Genomic DNA, 25,441 nt, shown 5'->3' with positions numbered 1-25,441 from the left:
CTAGTGACAAGGACTCCAGCTACGGCTCTGGACTAGTGACAAGGACTGCAGTTTGAAAGGCTCCTTTTTGGTATTTGGTTGTTTCTATATCAGTATACTCTGCCCTAAAACTATAAAATTATTTCTACTAACTTTAAATCAATCCCTTCTTCCAATACGATTTGGTATGTTTAATCTATTCTTCCATTCAACATATTAACCACTCGATGTGTTCTGAGGTCTGTGATAAGGCACTGAGGACAAGATACTGTTGTGATTTCAATTCCTGAGCTCTCCAGGAGCTCAGGAAAAGGGCAACATTATAAACATGTTGTCACAATTCTGTGACAAATACATTGATAGCAGTAACTTTGAACACAGAGAAGGAAACCAAACTAGCCTAGCTCAAAAAGTCTAAAAAGTCTCCAGAGGAGATGATGCAAATACTGAATCTTAGAGGACAGGTGAATTTGACAAAGAATTAGGGAGAGGGGCAGAGGAAGGGATGAGAAAAGTGTTCTAGGTAAAAGGAACAGTGTGGAATGGCGCTGAAATGAGAGAGAGTATGGCTAATTCAAGGAACTGCAAGTCATTCATACAGGCAGAACATAGTGAACGTACGGTGGCTGGGGATGGTGGGAGACACTGCTCGAGCTGATGTTAGAATGGAAAGTAGGAGCCAATCTATGAAGGGTCTTTCTAAGGAGTATGAAGGCCCAAAGGAATCATTGAAGGATATTAAATAAGTGAATGATATGATCAAATCTGAAATTTGAAAAGAGCATTCTAATAGAATGTGGAGAATTAGAGCAGGAGGCCCTTCAGCAGGCTGTTACAATAATTCAAGCGAGGCATTGTGAGGGTTGACACTAGGGCAATAACAGAAGAGACAGAGATGTTAAGGAGGTAGAAAAGTAGGTCTTGGTGACTAACTGGATGTGGGCCTTGACTTAGGAAGAATGAAAAATGACTCCCAAGGTTCTGGCTTCGCCAACTTGGTGGATGACAAGTTGGAGGGGAAGAGGAAGGGATGATGAGTTCGGTTTTGAACATGTTGCTCTGGGTTGAGAGATTAAAGCTAAATGATCATTTAAGAGTCTTCAGTATGGAGCTGAAGCCATGGGAGTATTTAGGATTACCCAAAGACATGATGGAAAGTGAGACGGAAAGTTGAAGAGGGTGCTCATTGTTAAGGAGCAGGTAGACAAAGAGAAGCCAACAAAGGAGACTCAAAATAATCAAAGGTGGCAGGGGAGTGGTCAAGAAAGCCAATAGGAGAGCTTTATAGAAGGATGGTGATCAACCACCTCGTGTGCTGCAGAGACCATCCATAATTAGGACTGAAATGCATCCATTGTTTGAAACCGTGGAGGTTACTAGCTACTCGGAAAACACAGTTTAGGTAGAGTGATGGAGTAAGATGCAAATAGAGCCATAAATGGGGAGAGAGGAAGTTGAGACAGCATCTGCGCACCCCTCTTTCAAGGAGAATTTTGGGGAAATGAATATTTATTTCATATGTCATTTTCTAAATAACATAGATATTTTATTTACATTTAACTTAAAAATTCCTTATTAAGCAGAAGAAACTACACATAATCAAACTTTTTTTATTAACAATGGTCACAATTATGAATATTCATATTTTAAAGGATTTCAGTAGTAACCCTGAGTCCCACTAAATGGCCAGGAGTTTCTGGTAGACGTTTCTGTTGCTCCTCTACAGCGGTTAGCAGTCAGTTCTCAGCAGCTATCAATCAGTCTGCTTCTAGGAACCCTGATGTTAATATTTCTAGTCTGCTGTTCGTTTTAGCCTAGAGAAAAACGCAGTGTTGCTGGAAGTAAATGAACTGTTTTTAGAATAAACACTTAATATCAATGTTAAAAATACATTAATATGCTCTAATCATGAGGATAATTCAGTTCTTATTAATGGAGTAAAATGGCATAATGTGACTAATTTCTAGCTTTCTAAATTTATTTTTTTATTTATTTCAACCTCTGCCCAAACACACTCCACTTTTTAGTGTCTTCAAGTCGTTCATTTACTTTCTTGTTCATCCATGTATTCATTTATTCAGTAATTATTGATTCTTTATTTTTAACACTGTGCTAGGCAATGGTTTCAGGAGAATGGATGAAACCTAATCCCAGCCCTCAGGGAGCCACTGTCTTGTAGAGAACCTCTAAGGTGCCGATAATTACTGCCCAGCCTGGGAGAGATATAAAGCTGTGGTGGAGTTGATAATCTCAAAGTACAGGCACAGGTTCTTTCTCACTCGTTATTTGTACATGCTTTTCTTCTGTGTGGAATTTTCCCCAACCCTTATTCTCTGGCAAACTCTTATCATTTTTTCATTTTTCAAATCAACATTTTTTCCTCTTTTAAGCTTTCCTGACATTACTCCTCTATATCTAGTAAGTAACATATGCAAGTTTCGAACCCAGATTTGTTTCCTTCCATGAAGACAAATGAAGATGAGCTTTTTATCACTGTTTTAAAATGTGGATTTTATTATTGTTTAGGTATGGTCAGATATACAGGTCAGGAGATGATTTCCACTGAAAAAAGAGTTTTTTACTCACAGTTCCCAAGAGAAGGGGCACCGGACACCCGATAGGCCATGTGGGGAGCACCAGGTAGGCCAGGGGGAAGATGGGATTAGGGGAGGTGTGGGCAGGAGCTGTGGTGCTGCCGAGGCAGGTGAGCAGGCCTAGGATTGGCTAGTTTGAATGATTTCATTGGGCTCTGAGGTATAGGGATTGTCCTTTGTTGCCTGGTACTTGGCCATGGGGTGATTAGGGCAGGGAAATAGTAGCCCAAGGGTGAGAACCCCAATAACAGGGGTGGTTGGTTTGCATATGAAAGGCACATCTTCAAGCCAGTTCTTCACTGACTTTAGGAATCCATAGCCCTAGGAGGGGCAGTCTCTCCATTAGGTCAAAGCATCAGAATAAAAAGCTATGCTTAATACAGTCACTATCCTGAACTTTCTCACAAAATAATCATAGTAGCTACTATTTAGTCCAAACATGAAATTAGACATTTCTTTTCTTCTTTCTTTGCCCCTTCCTTCCTTCCCTTTCCTTCCTTCCTTCTTTCTTTTTTCCTTTCTTTCTTTCTTTCTTTCCTTCCTTCCTTAGTCTTGTTTCCTTCTTTCCTCCTCCCTTCCTCACTCCCTTCTCTCCCCCTTCTCTCTTTTCCTCTCCTTTACTCTCTTCTGTCTTTCCCCTTTCTCCCTTCTGTTTCCTCTCCCCTCTCTTCCTTCTATTCTTCATTTCAACAAATGCCTACTAAGTATTCATCAAATGCCTACTAAGAGCCAGGCACTGTTCTAACTGCTTATTTTCTCACATAATCTTCACAGAATTGTAGGAGGTAGAAAATACTAGTCTTATTTAGTAGATGAAGTAATTGAGTATAGAAAGGTTAAGTAACTTCCTGAGGCCACACAGATCATAGGCAGCATATCTGGTGTTCAAAATAAGTCTTGTTTCATTCTGGTCTATGCATTTAACCATTATGCTAAACACACAACACACACTGTCACTCCACTAAAAATTTTACATGTTTGACTCTATATATCACTTAATCACCAACCTGAGAACTGGACTGGTTTGTCAGCTGGACTCAGAAAATATTAAGTACTTGGTAAACTTCAATCACACTTCATCCATTCCTCCAACAAATATTTATTACGCATCTGGTTTCTCAACTAAGTTCCATCATTTATTAACTAGATGACATTCAGGAAGTCACTTAATCTCTCTAAGTCTTGGTTTCATCATATATAAAATATAGATACTAATATTAACCCTGCTAAAAAACAAGCTTATTTTGTAAATCAAAGTGGATGTGTAAAAATATTTTGAAACTTATCTATGTAATGAAGTGAATATACTTTCTAGTCCTTGACCATCTATTCCATGGCTGACAAAAATGTAAGATCAGCATTTCAAAGTTCAATGGCTTCAGAGTAATGAACTATACCTCTGTGTTAACTAAATAAAAATTTGCTGTTGATAAGCATTCAGTTGAATATTCTTGTTCTGAATGATATCTTAATGCTACAATGCACTCCTGAGTATTAACTGTCAAAATCATATAGGTTCTAATTATGGGAGGGAAATTCAAATCTTAATTTCATTATAGTGAAACTTCAAATCCTTTCTTATTTTCAGGTCAGGGCTATATGCTGGAAACATGGATTATATCTGACTTTGAGCCTCCTGGAAACATTGCTTAACCACCAAGATTTGGGTTACAAAGATGAAATAAAGTAAGTTGATTTTTTATTCACGGAGCCCCCCAACTGGGATACCAAACACAGAGACATGTCTTTAGACTAGAAGTTTTATGCATGAAACAATCACTTCCTTCACTTAAAGACAGAATTAAGGAATGTTTGCTTATATTAAGACCGAAGGGTCTTCTTGGCCATAGAAACACAAAAGCAGTAAACTTCCACTTCCAGCCATTATATACTATCAAGAATCTAATTTACCATTCCACCTTAAACAAATAAAAATAGGACAAAATATATGAAGCAATGGTTTTCAGACTTTGGATATCAGGCAGCAAAGAACAATGATTCTTGAGAGAAGGAAAATATGTGAGGTAAGCTCAGGTTACTGAACAAGAAGGGGGTGTACAAACTGAGCCCGGCATTCTCCTTGAGCTAAAGAGATAGAGTTTGAAGTTCAGCAAGGCCAAGGAAGCTAGAATGCACAGTACAGAGTAGCAGAGAGGAGAGATTCTCAGAGTTCTTTCTGGAGATTTCCAAAGAGTTGCCCTCAAGTCTTCATGAGAGTACTGGCTAATGTACGCATTTGTGGAAAGTACTCAAGGTCAGAGAAAGAAATACCAAAAGAAAGGTGGAAAAATTCTTGCATCTCACATAGAACTGGGAATAGTTTATAATTTCACCAATATCAGAAAGGAACAAACGTGGCAATGAGTAGAGTCCTCAGAAGGGTATTGTGCTGTAGTGGGGCCAAATTACCCTAGAAAAACTAGACAAACCTTAAAAGCCCTAATAAAGCTTAAAAGTTATCAAACTGTTTACAAGTCATTTAACTACATCCAAAAACAAAGCCCCCAAATTTCAAAAGGAATAAAAAAATCTCAACAATCAAAAACATAAAATTCACAATTTCTGGTATACATACAAAAATTACCAGACATGAAAAGAAGCAGGAAAAATATAATCTACTATTAGGAGAAAAACCAATAAATAGAAGGAGATTCATAAACAATACAGATGATAGAAGTAGAAAATAAGCACATTAAAAGAGCAATTATAAATCATTTCACATGTTCAAGATGGTATAGGAAGGCATGAACGTGATGAGAGATATGGAAGACATAAGAAAATACCCAAATAAAATTTCTAGAAGTGAAAAATACACTATCTTTCCCCAAAACCAATAACCCCTGTCTAATAATGAGGAAAAGTTTAGACAAATCACAATAGACAGATGTTCTACAAAATACCTGACCAGTACTGCTCAAAACTTTGAAAACTATTAAAAATAAGGAAACTCTGAGAAGCAGTCAAGAAGAACCTAAGGAGATAAAGACTAACTGTAATGTGGTAGCCTGGATGGAATCTGGAACAAAAATGGATGTTAGGTAAAATCTAAAGATATTGGAATAAGGGTAAGGATATGAGACTTTAGTTAATAATAATGTATCAACATTGGTTCATTACTTGTAATAAAGGTACCATACTAATATAAGATACTAATAAAAGGGGAAATTAGGTGTAGGGTATATGAGAATTCTCAATATTATCTTTAAATTTTTTCTGTAGATCTAAAACTATTCTAAAATTAAGGTTTATGTTAAAAATAAAATGTCTAAAAGAAAAAATACCATTGATGAGAGTAACAGCATATTAGACATTGCAGAATTAAAAATAAGTGAACCAGAAGACATAGAAATAAACACTATCCAAAATAAAATTCAGTGCAAAAAAAAAAAAATGAAAGAAAAATTAACAGAGTATCACATTTGCTTTGTGATCACATCAGCAGCCTAATGCTTGGGAAATTGGAGTCTTAGAAGGGGAAGAGAGAAAAAAGGGGAAAGAAAAGAATAGTTAAAAAATAGTGGCTGCCTTTTTGCCAAATTTCGAGAAAACTATAAAGGCATGGACCCAAGAAGCTTAATGAACCTTAAGTATAATAAATTTGAAGTAAAACGTATCAAGGCTCATTATAATCAAACTGCTTAAACTGGTGGTAAAGAAAAACCCTTAAAAACACAATAAAAAAAGATGACTTACATGCAGAGCAACAAAGATAAGAACCACAACAGACTTCTCATTAGAAACAATGTGAGCCGTAAAACAGTGGGACAACATCTTTAAGATATTGGAAGAAGAAAACTGTCAATCTAGAATTCTACATCCAGCAAAACTATCTTTCAAAAACTAGTGTGAAACAAAGACTTTTTTTCACACACACAAGAGATGAGAGAATTCATAACCAGCAGAATAGTACTACAAGAAATATTAAAAGAAGCCCTCAGGCAGAAGGAAAACGATCACTTTGGATCTACACAAAGGAGTGAAAGTATTAGAAATAGTAAATATGTGGATGAATAAAAATATATTTTCCTGACTTTAAAAAGCTTTTTAAAAGATAATTGATTATTTAAAGCAAAAATAAGAACAGCGCATGTGGGGTTTATAACATAAAAAAGTGCAACATTTGACAATAACTACAAGGCTGAGATGGGATAATGAAAGTGTACGATGATAAGGTTCTTATAGTGCAAGTTAAGTAGTATAATTTTGTTTGAAGAAAGAATGTAATGAGTTAAAAATGCTAATAAAGAAGATAAAATGGAAGCATAAGCACATTTAAATTCTAAGAAAAGACCAAAAAAAGAAGGAAAAGGAAACAAGAAACAGATAAGACAAATAGAAATTAAATACCAAGATACCAACCATATCAATAATTATGGTAAGTATTAGTGATCCAAATGCACCAATTAAAAGGCAGTGATTATGAGATTTTATTTAAAAAGCAAGACCCAACTGAATGCTGTCTATAATGTACTCGTTTAAGATATAAAGACATAGAAACACTAAAAGTAAAAGGATGGAAAATGATGTACTGTAATAACTCTAATGAATACAAAGCTGGAGTGGTTACATTAATGTCAAAGTACATTCCAAAGCAAGGGATATTGCCAGAAAATCAAGTCAACAAGAGGCCATAGCAAATCAAAATGTTCATGCCCTTAATAACACAGCTGCAAGTTACATGAAGTGAAAACATGGAACTGAAAGAAGAAATAGGCAAATTCACAATTATAGTTGGAGAACTCAACACCTGTCTGTCAATCATTGATAGAACAAGTAGACCAAAAATCAGTAAGAATATAGAAGAATTGGTGTATATTATCAGCTAACGATGTAAGTGGCAATTACAGAACATTCCACATGACAGCAGAATACAAATCCAAGTGTACATGAAATATTTAAAGGATAGGCTACATTCTGAGCCATAAAACAAGTCTCAGTAAATTTAAAAGAATGAAATCATATAAAATATGTTCTCTGATGACAAAAGAATTAAATTAAAAATAAAAAAAAATCCTGGAAATTTCCAAATATTATGAAACTAAATAATACATTTCTAAAGAATTTATGGTCAGAGAATAAATCACAGGGAACTTAGAAAATATTTTGAACTTAATTAAAATGAAAACACAACATACCAATAATCCTTAGCTTTTCTCTTTTTCTCACATTTCATATCCAGTCCATCAGTAATCTCTTAGTAAATCAACTCTATTTTCAGAATATGTCCAGAATCCAGTCACTTCTCACCATCTCTATTTTTACTTAACTACACCCCATCCAAGCCATCATTATCTTTCTCCTGGATTATTATAATAGCCACATAACTGAACTCTGTTTCTCCCTTGTCCCTAGATTATCTTCAATGCAGCAGCTACAGTGATCTATGAAAACCTAAAACAAATCATGCCATCACTCTGTTCCTAACCCTGCAAGAGCACCTCATTTCACTCAGTAAAAAACCCCAAAGTCCTCATAAACTGTTCTGTATGATCTTCTTCCCCATCGCTTCTTGAGCTTCATCTACAATTTCCTTTGCTCATTCCGCTCCAGTCATGCTGTGCTCCTCGTCTTCCTCAAACACTCCAGGCACACAAACACTGTAACCCCTGTCCTCCGCACGCTCCTTCCATCTAGAATGCTTTCCCAGATAGCATCATTTCTCAGCATGTTTTCTCAGATGTTACCTTGTCAATGAGGCCCACACCAACCATCCTATTTAAAGTTGTAGCCCCCACCCCTTCTTCCCCTTGACTTGCTTTCCTCTTTCTTTCTTCTATATAATTATCAATTTCTAAAGTATTGGGTTTTGCTGATGTATAATGTTTATTGTTGTCATCTGTCAATCTCTGATAGACTATAGACTGTAGTGCCATAGGACAGGCAGGATCTTTGTTTTAATCAATAAGGTATCCCAAGTGTCTAGAGCATTGCCTGGCACATAGTAGGTATTCAATATACATTTATGGAATTTAACTGAACTGGAAGGAATAGAGTCTCAAACTCTCAGGGATGCAGACACACAAATTCTACCTAGTCTTAGCTCATGATCAAACTGAAGAAGACCTTCCCTGACCACCTCATCAAAATCAGGTTCCTTGTGCTACACTCTCTCTTATTACGCAGTCAGTTTCTTTCCTAGCACTTATCACTATTTGTAGTTATGTATTTATTTGTGTGATTTGTTAGTTAATGTCTAAATAATGACCTCCATGCTGGCAAGGGACACGACTGATTCCCTCACATTATATTCCCAGCATCTTGTGATCCAATACTCTGCACATCATAGGTATGCAGCAAATATTTGATGAACTCATTTATTCATTCATCAAACATATTGAGTGCCTATTGTACACCGAGCAGTGGTCAAATCACTGGGAATATAGATACGAATATAACAAAGCCCCTTCCCTCACAGAGCTTGTATTCCAGTGGGGAAGAGAAACAACAAATAAGCTAGAATAAGTGACATATCACGTGGTGAGAAGAAAAACAAAGAAGCATAAAGGTTAGAGGGAACATCAATTGATAAATAAATTGTGTTAGGAGGTTGAGTCTAGCCAACAGATTTCCACTAGACCAGCTTTGGACAAGAGATGTCCTTTCTCTAAAGCTTTGGGGGTGGTTGGGTGAGGGTGAGAGAGGTGGTTAAGCGGAAAAAGCAGAAAGGTGGGCTAAGAGTTGAGTAGAAAACAAGCCAATTGGGAGTCCCAAAATGCACTGATATAAAGGGAGAAAATGCAAGGATGAAAGCTCACATTGGACTTGGTACATGATGTACTTGATTAAAAGAAGTTGGCATCCAGAACCAGGATTCCAGGAATCAGAGATGTGAGGATCAGAGTGAATGGGGAGCAAAAGAGGTTAGGCCACTTATAATTATATCAATATTCTCAATTTCCCAGTGCTTTATGTGACCTCAGAGAAGCACATCAATTTCTTTATTTACCTGTCTTTGGCCTTTGGATATTCAGAGACATCAAAACCATGAGAACCAATGAAGAACTGCATTTATAAGTGATAAACTTGTTTCCTCTTTAAACAGCCATAGGCTAAAATTTCTTCTGTGGAATTAAATCCATTCCATTAAGGGCTTTCTATGCAAATCTATATCTTTAAGAGATTAAAGATGCAATTTAGACACACATTTTAGGAGCTGAATGCACGAATCATTATTTTAGTACATATTGTCCATTAATCTACTGTTCATTTGGGAACCTGTTTGGAATTTGGCTGCATGCTAATTAGCAGGATTCTGGTGCTGAGCTGTTTCCTGATTAAATGTCCTTTAGAATCAGTAAAACGTCAGGAGAGATTATGGTGATGTGGGATTAGCCCCATCGAACCAAATAAATGAGTGTGTTCCCTTCTTAAACTGTCACGTTGCAAGAGCTGATGAGAGAAGCAATTTCTCAGTTGCTGTTGCAAAGTTGTTTTTTTGGTACGCTTTTTTTAATAGTGAGATTTTTTTTTTGCTGTTTGCCTACCAATTAACAGAGATATTGGGGAATGACTGCCCGGGTAAGACGATTTTGACAAAGACTTGATTACGGTTTAAAATCTCCATCCTGAATCACTCTCATGTAAAATGAGTTCAGGTTGTGTTGGATGGAAATTAGTATCCTGTTCTTTACCAGGAACAAGTAAGTCAGAATTAGCATTTAATGTTTCTCTGTGACTTTGCAATAAATAGTAATTAACGAGGGCAGAGAGAGAACAGGAGGCACACTAATACTCTAAAATTGTATTGGCAAAATTAAATGCTTCACACTCAGTTTAAAACACAGGCACACAAGCCAAGTTGTGTTGGGGGAGGGGATAAATAATGGAGCTGCTAGAGAGGCTTCCTGAACAGAGTGGAACAGTTGACACAGCCACAAGTAGGACTTCTCAGACACATCTGGCACATTAATGAGAGTGCAATTAGATTGAAAAGGGCTGGTTGATAATCCCAGGAACAACCAGAGGATTTTAGGAGATAAAGGAAACATGAGGTCTCTGATTCAGCAATTGCTTTTTAATGGGAATAGGACAATTGTTAGGCAGTGACCTATTGGAGCCATGGTGTGGATCTGCCCATTGCTTAGGTCTTGGAAACCAGACTTGGTTTTTAAGATTATATTAATTCTAACTTTCTCCTCCAGAAGCCCATAATTCACATTGGGTGAGAATTCATATGGAGTGAGAATAATAATATTGCTAATAAAGTTATTTTTATTATTAATAGCTAACAATTATATAGTGCTTACTATATTCCAGGCAATCTTCTAAGTGCTTTGTAAATATTAACTCTTTTAATCCTTGCAAGTGCCCTGTGAGGTAGGTATTATTTCTTTCAAATGAGGAAACTGAGGCACCAGAGAGAGGCTAAAACCAATATGTAACTGATAAATGAATTCATCAATAAGGCTGAGTAAAATGCAGGCTCTCTGCCTTCGGAGTCTTGGCTCTTGATACACTATCCCAATGCTCCTACAAGTCCTATGAAACTCAGAAGCTTGTACGATGGTGGTGAGGCACAGGGGCTTTAGGCAAACTGCTGAGTTCCATGGCTAGCTCCACCCTTGGCTTGGTACTGAACACAGTCCTGGATTTGAGAAGCTCAATATCTCCTGCCCTCTCCTCTAGGACCCAGTAGAGGTGTGGGATACAGATGCAAATATGGGGAGGCTTTTAAGTTCTAGGGGCAGGTTGTATCCAAAAAAGCTCAGGGCCTGCAGGAAACCTCTCCTCGCCAGTTTAGCACCTTCACTACCCCTTTAGCCCCCATCCATGCAGAAAGGCAGCAGGAGCCTGGAATCACACAGGCCTCGATGGAAATCCTGGCTCTGAAATGCACTGACTTTGTGAACTTGAACAAGTAAATAATTTCTCTTAACATTAATTTTCCATCTGTGAAATAGAAAAAGAATTCTTTTGTCTGGATTTGAGAGTTTATTGCCTGTATGTCAAGGAAGAGCTGTACTTCTCACAGTTCCCTGGAAGGGGAGAAGCAACAACTTAGGCTTCATGATCAAGAAGGTAAAATCAGAGGAAGGTGGTGCTGTTGAATGAGCATCTCAGCAGCTGACTTAAACAGTAACCAAAATGACTGCCTGACTCAGGGGCATAAGGTTTTGATTCAAACACACCTCACACGTCCCAGGCACAGGCTAGACATTCTACATGGCTCATCCCATTTCATTCTCCCAGTAGCCCCAGGAGTTGTGTTGTTCTATACCCACTTCACAGGTGAATAAACTGAGGTTCAGAGACTTTAAGTAAACTGTCCCAAAAGTCGGGCTTCTTTGAATCCTTGTTCCTGTTATGGGTTTACTTTCATCCCCCCAAAATTCATATGTTGAAGCCCTAACCCTTAGCACCTCAGAAAATGATCATATTTGGAGACAAGGACTTTAAAGAGGTGATTAAGTTAAAATGAGGCCATTAGGGTGGAGCCCTAATCCAGTCTGACTGGGGTTCTTATAAGAGGAGGAAATTTGGAATCACAGGGAGACACCAGGGATGTGCGCACACAGAGGGAAGAACATGTGAGGACAGTGAGAAAGTGGCCATCTACAAGTCAAGGACAGAGGCTTCAGAAGAAGCCAAACCTGGCAACACCTTGATCTCGGAATTCTAGCTTCCAGAACTGTGAGAAAATAGATTTCTGTTGTTTAAGCCACCCAGTGTGCTATTTTGTCATGGCAGCTCAAGCAAACTAATACAGTCCCTAAAGGCTCATGGTCCCCTCCATCGTCCCCTCCCTCTAGTATGTTTATGCCTCTCAGCTGGAGCAGAAGCTTGCAGGAATCTCAAGGGAATGGCTCCAGCAGTTAACATCTTCCAATCTTGGGACATAATTTACAGTTCTAGCAGTCGGAACATCCTGCTCTTCAGCACTTTGTATACTGCGTCTCAGCTGAGCGAGGGGGACTTGGAGGAACCAACCAGATGAGAGATGGGAGGGGCGTGTCAGAGACAGAAGAGGCAGTGTATACTAAGGCAGAAGAGCAAGCAAAAGCATAATGAGTTCGGAGAAGTACAAACCGTTCTTTATGGCTGGAGCAAGTGTCTCATGAGGTGGAGAAAGGTGATGGGTTTGGAAAATAAACACCAGCACACCCCTGATTCAAGCTTGTACGAAGCACAGCAAAACACGTTCCCTGTAAGAACTTCATCAAGATCACAAGGGTGCTTCTATAAAATTGCCCACATTTTGTGTTTAGTGTGTTCAGGCTTTTGTTTTGTTTTGTGTTTATACGTAAGACATTTTGTATAAAATGTCATCTGCTTAACAACCAATGGTTAGCATTTCTATGAACAAATAAAGAGGCAAAAAACACACCAGTAGCAAAAACTAATAGTTACTCTAGTGTCAGAATCTAGAAGGAATCTGCACTAACTATGAATAAATGGAATCTGGGAAAATCCATGAGTTGTTGGCCCTGAGCATTGCCCTGCTGCCTGTGAGAAGTACAGAAGACAAAAGACATTTTGTCCCGTCACCACAGCCTTCTCCTTGATTTGGAGGCCTCGCATCTTAACAGATTAGAAAATGACACAGGTGCTGCCTTCCGTGGGCTCCTGAATGTGGTTTCCCTTCTTCCCCTCCATGCCCAGGATACACACACGTACACTTACCTACACACTGCTTTCCTGTGCCTGTGCAGAGAGCACGACTCCCAAGAATGACAGAGCAGGAAGTCAGGAAGGGGACAACCTGGCTGTGGTGGTGCATCTGGTGAAGTGTGATTCCTGAAAGCGGAGTGCCAACCGAGGGGTACCAGACATCAGCGTCCATTATCACTCACCCTACTGAGCAGGGAGCAGGGCTGAGGGAAATCTGTGCCAGTCGTCTGTTGGGTTGTGCTGAACGGGATCAGTTCTTCATTTGATGCTGAACAGAAAGAAAACCCCAGCGTGCGAGCCCTGATGTTTAAAAATACCTCAGAACATTGAGAGGGAATCACAATCTTTCAGACTCCAAATACCAATAAGCTTTTGAAAATAATTTACTCTAGAAAGTAGAAAACATTTAGAAAACTGCCATTGTTCTCCATAGGATATAAGAAGCCTCTATTGAAATTAGTTGGAAAGTAATAAGCATAATGAGACTAAAGGCTGTAAGAAATAAAATTTTAAAAGCACAAAAAGTGAATGGAATAAATTAGAAATAACTTGGTGAAATATGGATAGTTCAAGGAAACTCAATTTCTACCCCAGAATTAAGAGGTGACCAGGACTGTGGCGTATGTGGTGATGGTGTTAACCAGACCTGTGGTGGGTCATTTTGCAGTTTATATGTATATCAAAGCTTTATGTCATACAACTTGAAACTAATAGAATGTTATATGTCAATTATATCTCAATAAAAAATGAGAATATCAAGGAAAGATGAATATTGCTAGATGTTTGGTGATATTAAGACATTCATGTTAAATGTTTAGGTCAGCAGACCTTTCCTATAAAGGGCCAGACGGTAAACATTTTAGGCTTCGTGAGTCTACAGTCTGTTGCAGCTATTCAACTATGTCATTGTAACCTGAAAGTAGCCAAAACAACATATAACAAGTGGCTTGGTTCCAATAAAATATTATTTACAGAAAAAGAAATAACCAGGAATCAATAAAAAGCAAAATTAACACTAGAGAAAATGTGAACCTTGACAGGCTTCTACAAAATCTAGAGAAAAAGAGAAGAAAAGGATAGAGGATGGGAGATACAGAAGAAGCAAAATAGAGATTGAAACTATAAGACCTTAGCATTGTGGAATAAGAAACTAGAAAAATTGGACAAGATGGAAAAACAAAAATCACAGCTGAAGACACTTTGTAGAGATGGGAAAAAAGAAAATATCCTCCGTGTAGAGATTGAGAGAATTCACTGCGGTCAAAGCTAAATTAAGAAGAAATGAGGGGCCGGCCCAGTGGCCAAGTGGTTAAGTTCGCACGCTCCGCTTCGGCGGCCCAGGATTTTGCCAGTTCGAGTCCTGGGTGAAGACATGGCACCACTCACCAGGCTATGCTGAGGTGGCATCCCACATGCCACAACTAGAAGGACCCACAACTAATGCACAACTATGTACCGGAGGCCTTTGGGGAGAAAAAGGAAACATGAAATCTTTAAAAATAAATACGAAAAAAAGGATTCAGGGTTGGCCTGGTGGCGCAGCAGTTGGGTTCGCACGTTCTACTTCTGTGGACCGGGGTCCACTGGTTGGGATCCTGGGTGCGGACATGGCATTGCTTGGCAAGCCATGCTGTGACAGGCGTCCCGCATATAAAGTAGAGGAAGATGGGCACAGTTGTTAGCTCAGGGCCAGTCTTCCTCAGCAAAAAGAGGAGGATTGGCAGCAGATGTTAGCTCAGGGCTGATCTTCCTCCAAAAAAGAAAAAAGAAAAAACAGATCCATGTGTATTCTGACAAAACTTTCATATTACAAAGACAAAGAAATTTATTTAAGGATCCAGGCCAAAAAAAAACCTAAATGAAAGGAAATAAAGGGGAAAAATTAATTATAAATGAACAAAATCAGACTGAATTCAAACTTCTGCATTAATAAATGTCAGACAATGGAGCTCTGTTCATGGAATTTCAAAGGGAAAAATATAGCCAGAGCCAAGTTGATTACATTCTGGTGTAAGGCCTACAGTACAAAGGTTAAGGGCCCAGGATTTTGGAGTCAGCCAGCCAGGATTTAAATCCTGGCTACCCCATTGATCACCGTGTCGTCATAGGACGGTTGTCTCAATTAAATGAGAGAATGCACACAAAGTGCTCTGAACACTCGCTAGAGGCTGTTTTGACTTGATAAATTCAGTTGAAGTTGGAATTTGAACTCAGACCTGCCTGAATCTGGAATCAGGCTTGCACACCCTGTCCTCCAGTCCTGACCTCTCTGACTCGATGCTGGGAGTTTGGCACCTGCTTCTGTGATTAGAATCACAGGGCCTGTTGCCGCTGCCAGAACCCATTCTCACACTGAAGCTGCTAACGGCTTTTTGAAGGCCCTAGGCTAATGTAAAGAATATGGAAGAAAGAAAATACCTTTTTCAGAGGATCTGAAGGATTTCATAGGTTATATACACCATTTACCATTTAAATTGGTCAATGTCCAAGTTCAACACTCAGAAAATTTTCCCACAGTCTCCTTCCCTACTATCAGCATACAGTCAAGAAGGGGAAAGAGGGTTTCTAGTGCCATTTTGTTCAGAGGCTTTATGTCATATTTGGTAACTCCTAGCAGCTCTGAAAAATAAATGTTATGAATGTGGAAATATCAATGGATCTGGGATTTTGTTACTGCATTGTTGTCATTTCTCAGAGGGTCAGAAGGTTTTATAAGCCTGTCTCTCCTAAGAGGGCCTGGAAAGAAATTACAGAAAGTGTAGAAGGCAGGAGCTACTTCCACTTTAGCTCATTTCCAGATCCGAGCTAATATCAGATCTTCATATGATTATTAATGTTTCTTGAGAGTGCTACTTCATCAGTTTCTCTTCCCTGCCTAGGCCTTCAGCAGCTGATATGGTCATCAGCTACCCAGCTTGTGGCCCTGCATACCTATGCCTTACCTATTCATGTGTCCAAAGTGACATGAAGCTCAGGAGGCCATATTTTCTGATTTGTGATATCATCTTTAGGAAAAGTTTTATGAGGTATAAACAAAGCAAACTAGTTACAAATCTAATGAATCATTTTTATTTGAAGAGAATAAGATCACATGACATTAGAACGCCTCTGGAAAACCCAAGACATATATCTCACAACTTGCTTGACTTTTGATAGGTAAAAAGGAGATAGAAATTCTTACCAGTAGCAGTTTGGTTGCTAGAAACAGAAACTTCCTTTTGTTAACATAAGCAAAAGAAATATTTTTGAAAGGATATGGAATGACATATAAAATTGAGGTAAAATAGAACTTCAGGAAGAAGCAGAACCAAAAATTAATGAGAGTTACAGAGACAGAGAGTGGGAGGAAGGGAAGAAGGGAGGGAAGGACGGGTGGAGAAAGTGATAGAGTTAATTAGACAAGGTGGTCACAGCATAGGCTAAGGGAGGGGATGGGATATTGATAGTAGTCCATGATCCCAGAGAAGAATGTATTTATATATAAATGGAAAACGGTTACTGGACAAACAAGGATAAGTGATTTTCACTAACAAACAAAGCATTCCTAAAGTACTCATGAGCAGTAGATGACTCCCTGATTGTCACATGCACAAGTAGTGCTCAATGCAATTCCTGCTTGGGGACTTCACTAAATGTCATCTATTTGCACTCAACACCCATTTCTATCACCTTCTACATTCTTTCCTGTGCTGCAGTACTCCCCATAATTGAGAGGGCTAAAAAGAACATTTCCAAAACTCCCTTGACACCATGGTTCTAGAACTGATTTAAGTTCCATCAGCGAGATGCAGTTTCATGAGATTTGAAAGGCAGAAGGGGTGGTGAAGGGCGGCAGGGACATTTCATATAGTTATTTATTTTCCTGCATTAGTAGCAACTGCAGGCCCTGGCAGGCATTAATCTTTCCAGTGGCCAGAATGCACTTTGCACTGCCTAGTCACCAACCTCATGTCAGGGGCACTGAGACATCAGCCAGAATTTCCTGCAGTTCCCTCATCTCTGGACTACATCTGCTGAGGGCTGACCCTGAGCCTAGCAGCCGACACCAACCTCCATTCTACTAGCCCTTGCAATAATTCTGTGGACGTCTAATTTCCTATATTAAAGTCCTTTCTAGTGGAGATACTTAAAGCAGTTTCTGTTTCCTGCATGCACCCTGAATGATACAGGCATCAAAAACTCCTTCAATATTGCTATCAATTTAACTTCAAGCTTTATTGCACATTCTTTCAGCGCAATGATGTTGATTGACACTCTTATGTCTCCTTTCCTTGCACAGATGGCAGAGTTTTGTTGAGTTGCTGAGCAGAGCTTCCTCTGACTTGTCCTCTGATTTGTCTACAGGTGAGTTCAGTTATTTTGTCATTTTGTTCCCTGAGAGAACCCCTGTTATCCAGAACTGTTGTTGACTATGCCGCTTTGCTTCAGTGGTTTCCTTGTTGGGTTTCGTCTCATCACTCCCAGAAATGTAAATACCTCACTGGTGAAGAAAAACTATGAGTGATGATTGCCTTAATGGCTGTTCTTTTAGGCAAGTTGGATCATAAAAGGCATAATTCTCCAAATATTATTATATCATGAAGCATTCTCTGGTGATAGCCCTTTGATATGTACACTTATAGAAGAAGTTGGTATTATTTATTAGAATTTCAGTCAGATAGTCCCTTAGGTCTAGGAATCCCACAGCTAGGTACTTATCTTACTGATATCTCACAAAAAAATTCTCCCAGATTTATATACACGTTTAGTGCAGGAATTTCTTTTTGCTAAATGTGTTAAAAAATGAAAATAGTAAAAAGATCCTTCAGGGGCCATTTAATTAAATTACAGTCTATTCAATTGATAAAACTATGCAGCTGTAAAATAATATGGTTGGCCTGATACAGGAATATTTCCAAGACATATTATTAAGTGAAATTATAAGGATAAATTGGGCAAAATATTTAGCAATTAGCAAGTTGTAAATGTGACAGGTGAAAAAATATGCATTGGTCTTAATCTGCTGTTGCAGTTTATTTACTACACTCATCAACTGTTCACTGATTCCCCTTGGGATCAAAATACAAGGTTCTGAGAGTTTGGGGTTGGGGGTTGGTATATTAGTTTGTATTCCAGCAGAAAAAGAGAAACCTTACAAGGTATTTCAAACACAGGGACTTTACAACAGGGGGTTGGTGGTTGGTTATGCCGGATTGGACGACTGATAGTGAGGGTGTTCATTTCCCTAAGGCTGCTGCAGCAAATTAGCACAAACTTGGTGGCTTAAAGTAATAGGTATTTATTCTCTGATAGTTCTGGAGACTCGAAGTCTGAAATCAGTCAGATCAGCAGGGCCACAATCCCTCTGAAGGCTCTAGAAAAAGTCCTTCCTTCCTCTTCCAGCTTTGGGTGCCCCCAGCATTCTTTGGCCTGTGTCCCTGTAACTCCAAACCCTGCCTCTGTTCACATGGTCTTCCTTCCTCTGAGCCTCCTTCGTGTCTCTGCATCCAAATCTCCCTCTCCTTTTGGTTATAAAGACACTACCCTTCATTGGACTTAAGGCCACCCTAATCCAGAATGACATCATCTTAACTTGATAACATATAAAAAGACCTTGTTTCCAAATAAGGTCACATCGACAGGTACTATTGGTACCTGTGGTGGGGGGGGGGGGGTGTCACAGTTCAACCCCCAACAGAGAGGTAACTCAGAGATCAGTAGCTGTAGGAAGCAGCCATTGTCTTTAGGGCTAAGAGGACATAAAGAAAGGCATAGTATTAGCAGAATCGAGGAGCTAGTGCTACCACACAGCTAGTTCTAGGATCTCCAAGAACATGACAAGCAGCTGGAGATACGGTTTTGGAGGCCATGTGACTGCTTTTGGGAACACCACACAGTTTGAGGCTCAGTCCTTCGGCCGCAAAGGTGGCTGGTACTTGCATCTCTGACAGAGCACCATGTGGTCAATGCTGCCACAGCTGAAGGAGTGTCCTGTGGCTGTTCATTTGACTTCTGAGTTTTCATGCATGGCTAGTGCTGACAATATTGAAAAGCCTTATAGTAGTAGCTCTTCCCTACTGCTGGACAGACACTGACAAACTCCGAAAACCATAAGAGTGTAGTTCTATCTCCTTACAAGTGTCTCCTGTTGCTGGAGCTATGATGATTGCCTGCTCTTAGGCAATGAGTGAGCCATTTAATTTGCCTGTTCTCAAGCCCAACAGGTAAATGTTATAAAACGAAAGAAGGTGCATCATAGAGAAACTAAAGAAAACCACTCATTATGTGTGGGTAGAACTGTGAATTTTCTCATCCCTGGGGTCCATTCTCACTCAAAGATTCTATGATGACTTGATTAAAATGACTCATTTTCATTTGTACTGCCTTATATTATAAACTTTATCTCATTTGGAATCAGGAAAATCCTATGAACTTCTTTGTTAATGCACGTTTGATTATCACGTAAACACTTAATGCTGTGACTTAGACTAATGACTAGAATGGGCTTGTTTACAGCAAAACTTCCTGACAAGAGCAACTAGAAGAACAGATAAAATGCAGAATAACACTTCTTTGAGGCCTGTTATTTGGAATTCAAATCAAACTATCAGACAGGAGGGAGGGGGAAATCCTCTGTAGAAGAAGATAACATCATACAAAATCTCTAGAATTTTTTATAGAAAATTCCCAGCATTCAATTAGAAATGGCCATGAATAATGCAAAACAGGACATGGATTTTCAAATAACTATAATTAATACATTCAAGAAAATGGATGACAAGATGGAGACTTTTCAGAAGATAATTTGGATCTATAAAAGGAATCAAATGGAATATCTAGAACTAAAAAATATAAACTAAATTTTTAAAACTCAATAGATGGGTTTAACAGAAGATTGGGCATAGCTGAAGAGAGGATTAGTGAACTGGAATATAGTTCAGTAGAAAATATCTGATTGAAGCATGAATGAGAAAAGAGGATGAAATATACAAAAAATGTGTACAAGAGACATGTAGGAAATGCTGACAATACCCAGCACACATGTAACTGAAGTCGCAGAAGGACAGGAGGAAGAGAATGGAGCTGAAGCACTATCTTAAACAATTACAGCTGACAAATTTCTGAAAGTGGTGAAAGAGTTCAAGCCACAGATCTGAGAAATGCTATGAATTCCCATTAAGACAAATAAAAAACAGCTTAGAGCCCACCAAACGTGGCATGGTCTAAGTTCTAAAGTGGTATTTCACAATAATGAAGTGTGGGCCCAACTTTGCATCTCTTCACTGTGGGGCCTGTGAGTGAGGGAGAGGAAGAAGCAACAATCATGGAGCAGGGCTATAGCATGGCTGCTGATGGGGGATAATCAGGAGGGAATGAAGGTAGCCTCAGAGGTTCACTGATCCCCTCAAACATTTCTTGAAGATCTATACCTCAAGATGTCACAGAAAAATGGCTAAGAATTTGGCTTCCCTTTTAATACCTATAGTAATTCCTACTTAGAACTACATATACAAAGGGACAGAAAACCCAACTCAGCTGGTACAGACAATGAAGAGATTTACCAAACCACAGCACTGGGATGGGGGAGGAGTGGTCCCCACAAAGCAAAATATAGTTGCTAACAGTAGAAGTGGGTAATCACCAGAGGAGGAACAAATGCTGGAAGCCAAAAAAAAAAAAAAAAACAACTGAGATCACATGGCATGGCAATTGACCCGCTTCTCTTCCCTTTTCATCCTGGGTCAGCTCAACTCTCTTCTCAGCTGTTGCTTGAATGCACCAAACACCCCTTCCTTGAGGCCTTTGCTCTCCCCAGAGCTTTATCCTGGAATGCTCTTTCCCCAGACATTTGCATGGCTTTCTCCCTTGTTTCTCTATTCATGGCTCTATTTAAATGTCACTTCAGAGAGGCCTTTGGTGAATTCCCTATCAAAAATAGCAACTGTATTTCTATCTACCCCCATAATTGGCTTTGGTTGTGTTTATAGCATTTGTCCCTATTTGACATCATTTTATGTCTCTGTTTGCTCTCACCACTGGAATGTACTCTCCATGAGAATTTTCTCTCTTGCTCATTGTTGTATCATGGTGCCTAAAACAGTGCCCAGCATGTAGTAAGCACGTAACAAATGTTTGTTGAATGAATGAATGAGTTAGAATCCGAGACCTAACCCCACCATTCTAGTCTTAAGCAGGGAACTGAAGCCTTTATTGCCTCTGTTACCTCATCTGTCAAATGGAGATGCTTTCTACCATAGAGCATTATTCTTCAAGTAAGAAAACTTGTGGGAAATGTCTGGCATGTATAGATATTTGATATATATTAGTTTCCTCATGAAGCTTCATTCAGTGGGCCCAATGAGGCCAGAAGCCTTTATTTGAATCAGTTGTTGTGGACCCTGGCTTTACCTTAGGATTACCTAGGGAATTATTCACACTCACTGAGCTCAGTTCTCACCTCCAGAGTTTCTGATTTAATTGTCCTGGTGTGACACCCAAGCATTGGCAATTTTTAAAGCTCCCCAGGTGGGTCTGGTATGCAGCCAGCACTCAAGACCACTAATTTCCAGTCATTAGTGGGCTTATGGTAGGGCTGGCTGTGTAACCATCAGACTCATGGAAGCATTGTAAAACCTGGCCCTTCCAACACCTGGAAATCTCTAGAAGCCAGCTTGGCTTATTTTCTCCAGTACAAACCTTCAACTGGCAGACTACACAGATGGTTATCATTTATCCTTCCTGCTGTGCTAGAAAGAAAAAAAAAATCAGCTCTGCCTCAAATTTTTCAAACGATTTTTACATGTGCAAACCATGACCTGTTTCCATGCTTGTAGATGTTAGGGGGAGAAAGGGAAGCCAAAAGGAGACCAGGGAGACTAGTGTGTATTTTCTTCTAAAGAAACTTTTAAAAGTGCAGAGAAACTGGCCTGGGACAGGGTCTAGGATCTAGATCTTATACTAACAGGGATGATGCATGTGAACAGTGCCCGGGACAATTCCTGGCCCATCGTAATTAACGTTCAATTAAGCAAACTAGACTTGCCTAAGGTGTTATGATAATAATGACACAGCAACAAACAATGAATCCTTTTTTGAGCATCCTCCCTGTGTTAAGTATTTTAGGTAGGTAATTTTTTTTATCTCCACAACATTACTGTAAATCACTGGTTTTCTCCCCTTTCACAACTGGCAAAATTAGGAGCTGAAAGCTTGCAGCTGGGAAAGGGAAGACTCAAGATTAGCATTCAGGGCTGACACCAAAGTTCATCTTCCTGCCTGTATACTATATACTGTTTCTAGAATCCTCTTAACTCTCGAACTCTATGACTCAGAATAGCTTGAACCTTTCTCACCTGCAGTAAACAGGAAGCTTTTCCTTCATGTACTGAATGAAAAAGCAGAGGCCAGTGCTACCCGGTGATGATCCATCCCCAAGACAACTTAAATTTTCAGTGGATTAAATCAGATCTGCCTCAGAAGGGCTGCCCTACCTGGCTGCCATCATGATCCTCCTTAAGCATCTATTAAGTTTTACTCTATATAGCATGTGGGTTAGGTGTGGGAAGATAAAGAAATGCAGAGGAAAATCTCTCCTCTCCAAGGGCCTAAAAAGGAATTGGAGAAACAGAACTATATGTTCAGTGTTTTTATTTTCTAAACTCCAAATTAGGGCACATGGTCATTCACTCAGTCAACAAGCATACATTGAGCACTTATTCTAATGCTGGGACTGGGGCTTCAGAGAAGATTATGAAATCACATTGTCCCTACTCAGAAACAGTATGTATTTGTTAGTGGCATATTTGAATTATGCACTAAATATTGATGCTCACAGAAATCTGTGCTGTGTGGTTGTCACACGGATTTGTAAAATACAGTTGCCAAGTCTGATGAAGGTCCTGAGTGGTGAATGAATGATGCCCACAATAAACCTTACAGGATTTCAGCAGAAAGTCTTCAAATCTTTTTCCCACATCCTAAGGAAATTCTTCTGTTTGTGAAGATAGCAGCCTGAGCAAGAAGGATCTGGGCACTAGAATCCCTGGGTGAGGGGTGCTGTTCAGACGTCATCCCATTCAGAACCTCTGACAATTGAAAGGAGAGGGAAGGTAGAAGAGAGAGGTTTTGCCTGATCTTTGAGGCATACACCTGTGTGGAGAGATGGGGAAGAAATGCCTGGTTTTCTGTTAAGAGGTGGGGCCATGGGAAGAAGCTGCTGCCCACTCCCCAAACTGTGCAAGTCCTCCTGATTCAGGGCAGTTCTACAGGCTCTTGTCTCGGCTGATCAGGAACTCTCTGCTCCTTGTGAACACCCACCATCGCCTTTGCCTGGAAATTTCTATTCATCCTTTGGATCCACAGTTTAAGTGTCACTTCCTCCAAGAAGCCTTCTCTGATTCTCCACCGCTCCCACCCCTACCCTAAAACAAAATATTTTCACATCTTCTTTTGTTGTGTTTATGGTAGCGTGTAATTAAATAATAATTTTGAGTAATTGTTTAGCACCTACCTCCCCTTTGTCAGCTCCATCAGGGCAGGAACCAGATCTTTCTGATCTACCTCCATATCTCCATCACCTAACACAGTGCCAACCACATAGAAGGGCCTCAACATTTTATTTGCCTGGGTGTAAGTGTTACAATGAAGAGACCAAACTTAACCCTTCCATTTTTTCTTTCTTGCCCAGGAAAGAAAGGAAAGGAAACCTCTGCAACTCCAGTGCAGCCTGACATTCCTGAGATGCCTCAAGGCACAAGTGAACATATGGTATGCACCCGGGTGTGTGGAGCTTGGGGAAGAGCTTCACCTGTCTTTGCCTTCTATTCTCTGATGCTGGGTAGGGTCCTTCCTTCTGGGTCCGTCCTTCCTTCCTTCCTTCCTACCTTCCTTCCTTCCTACCTTCCTTCCTTCCTCCTTCCCTCCCTCCCTCCCTCCCTCTCTCCCTCCCTCTCCCTCTCTTTCTTTCCTTCTTTCTTCCTTTCTTCTTTTCTCCCTTTCTCCCTCCCTCCCTCTCTCTCTCTCCCTCCCTCTCCCTCCCTCCCTCCCTTCCTCTCCCTCCCTCCCTCCCTCTCTCTCTCTTTCTGTCCTTCCTTCTTTCTTTTTCAAAATTGGCCCTGAGCTAACATCTGTTGCCAGTCTTTTTTTTTTCCTTCTCCCTAAAGCCCCCCAGTACGTAGTTGTACATAGTTGTGTATTTTAGTTGTAGGTCCTTCTAATTCTGCTATGTGGGCCACAGCCTCAGCATGTCTTGATGAGTGGTGCTAGGTCTGCACCCAGTATCTGAACCAGCAAAACCCTGGACCGCTGAAGTTTAGCGCACGAACCTAACCACTCAGCCACGGGGCTAACTCCCCTTCTTGGTTTTTTATTTCCACCCACTGCCTTGACATCACACTGTCTTTGACTTTGAGAGTCTCCTCTGGCAGAGAAGGGAGGTAGAAAACTCCTCAGGTGTGGGCTGGTTCCTGTCTGAGCTGATATGCCTGCAGAAACGTCTCTCCACCACCTGGTGATGGGCTTGGCACCTGCCCCAAGAAATTGGACCTGTAGCATGTGCACTAGTTCTGAAGCCTGTGACCAATCCTCCCACTGCCATCAAAATAAAGTGTGGTTCTGAGACCTATTTCAACATCTTAAATTCAGCTTCCAGAAACTGAGGGCGACCTTTTTCCCAGACATCACATTTTAAAATGTAATGTGCTCTTTGACTTAAAAAAATATCTGGCAAGCAGTTGAATTCTGTTTTAATATTCCATCCACTTAGCCAGGAAAAGATACAGACAGAATTGAAAAGCAGCCTGAGTTTTTCTGTCGTTGTCGTTTTTTAAATGCCCGGATTTTAACATAATTCATCTTAAAATGACGGGACACCTCTTCATGCACTTGACACTTTGAAATATTTTAGAAAATAGTATCCATTTTGGCAAGCCTCTTGCCATGCAAGACAACAGCAAATGCTTTTGTCATTGAGTGTTGTCTGTTCTCATTGAATGTGAATAAGATTATAGAAAATACACCTTGCTCTTTTATTTTGCCTCTTTTTTGAAGATTTTATGGCATCTCTGCAGTAATTGATTTGTGTCACATTCCTGCATAAGTAGGATTCATTGTCCCACTTTTTAGAAAGGGGAATTGAAGCAGAGGTGTGGTAAAGAAACTTTCCTATTGTCCCAGGGAAAATCATTCATGCATTCACTTGTTCATTCAGTAAACATGTCTTGAGAACCAGCTATGCCCTGGTCACTAACCAGACCTTGAGGATACATGAATGACTATCTCAC

At 39.7% G+C, this 25,441-nt stretch overlaps 1 protein-coding gene across 1 annotated transcript in view; it reads left to right on the top strand.

Moving 5' to 3' along the window:
* C18H1orf87 (chromosome 18 C1orf87 homolog) overlaps nucleotides 1-25,441 on the top strand; it is a 61,275-nt gene that overhangs the window by 24,592 nt on the left and 11,242 nt on the right. The window contains 3 exon segments of the mRNA XM_046645409.1: nucleotides 4,162-4,259; nucleotides 17,461-17,525; nucleotides 23,848-23,927. Coding sequence (XP_046501365.1) covers nucleotides 4,162-4,259; nucleotides 17,461-17,525; nucleotides 23,848-23,927 — 243 coding nt within the window.

Source organism: Equus quagga, chromosome 18 (genome assembly GCF_021613505.1).
Source record: "Equus quagga isolate Etosha38 chromosome 18, UCLA_HA_Equagga_1.0, whole genome shotgun sequence".
Lineage (NCBI taxonomy): Eukaryota > Metazoa > Chordata > Mammalia > Perissodactyla > Equidae > Equus > Equus quagga.
Note: the sequence above shows the minus strand (reverse complement) of the source record. Positions and strands in the feature narration are given on the sequence as shown.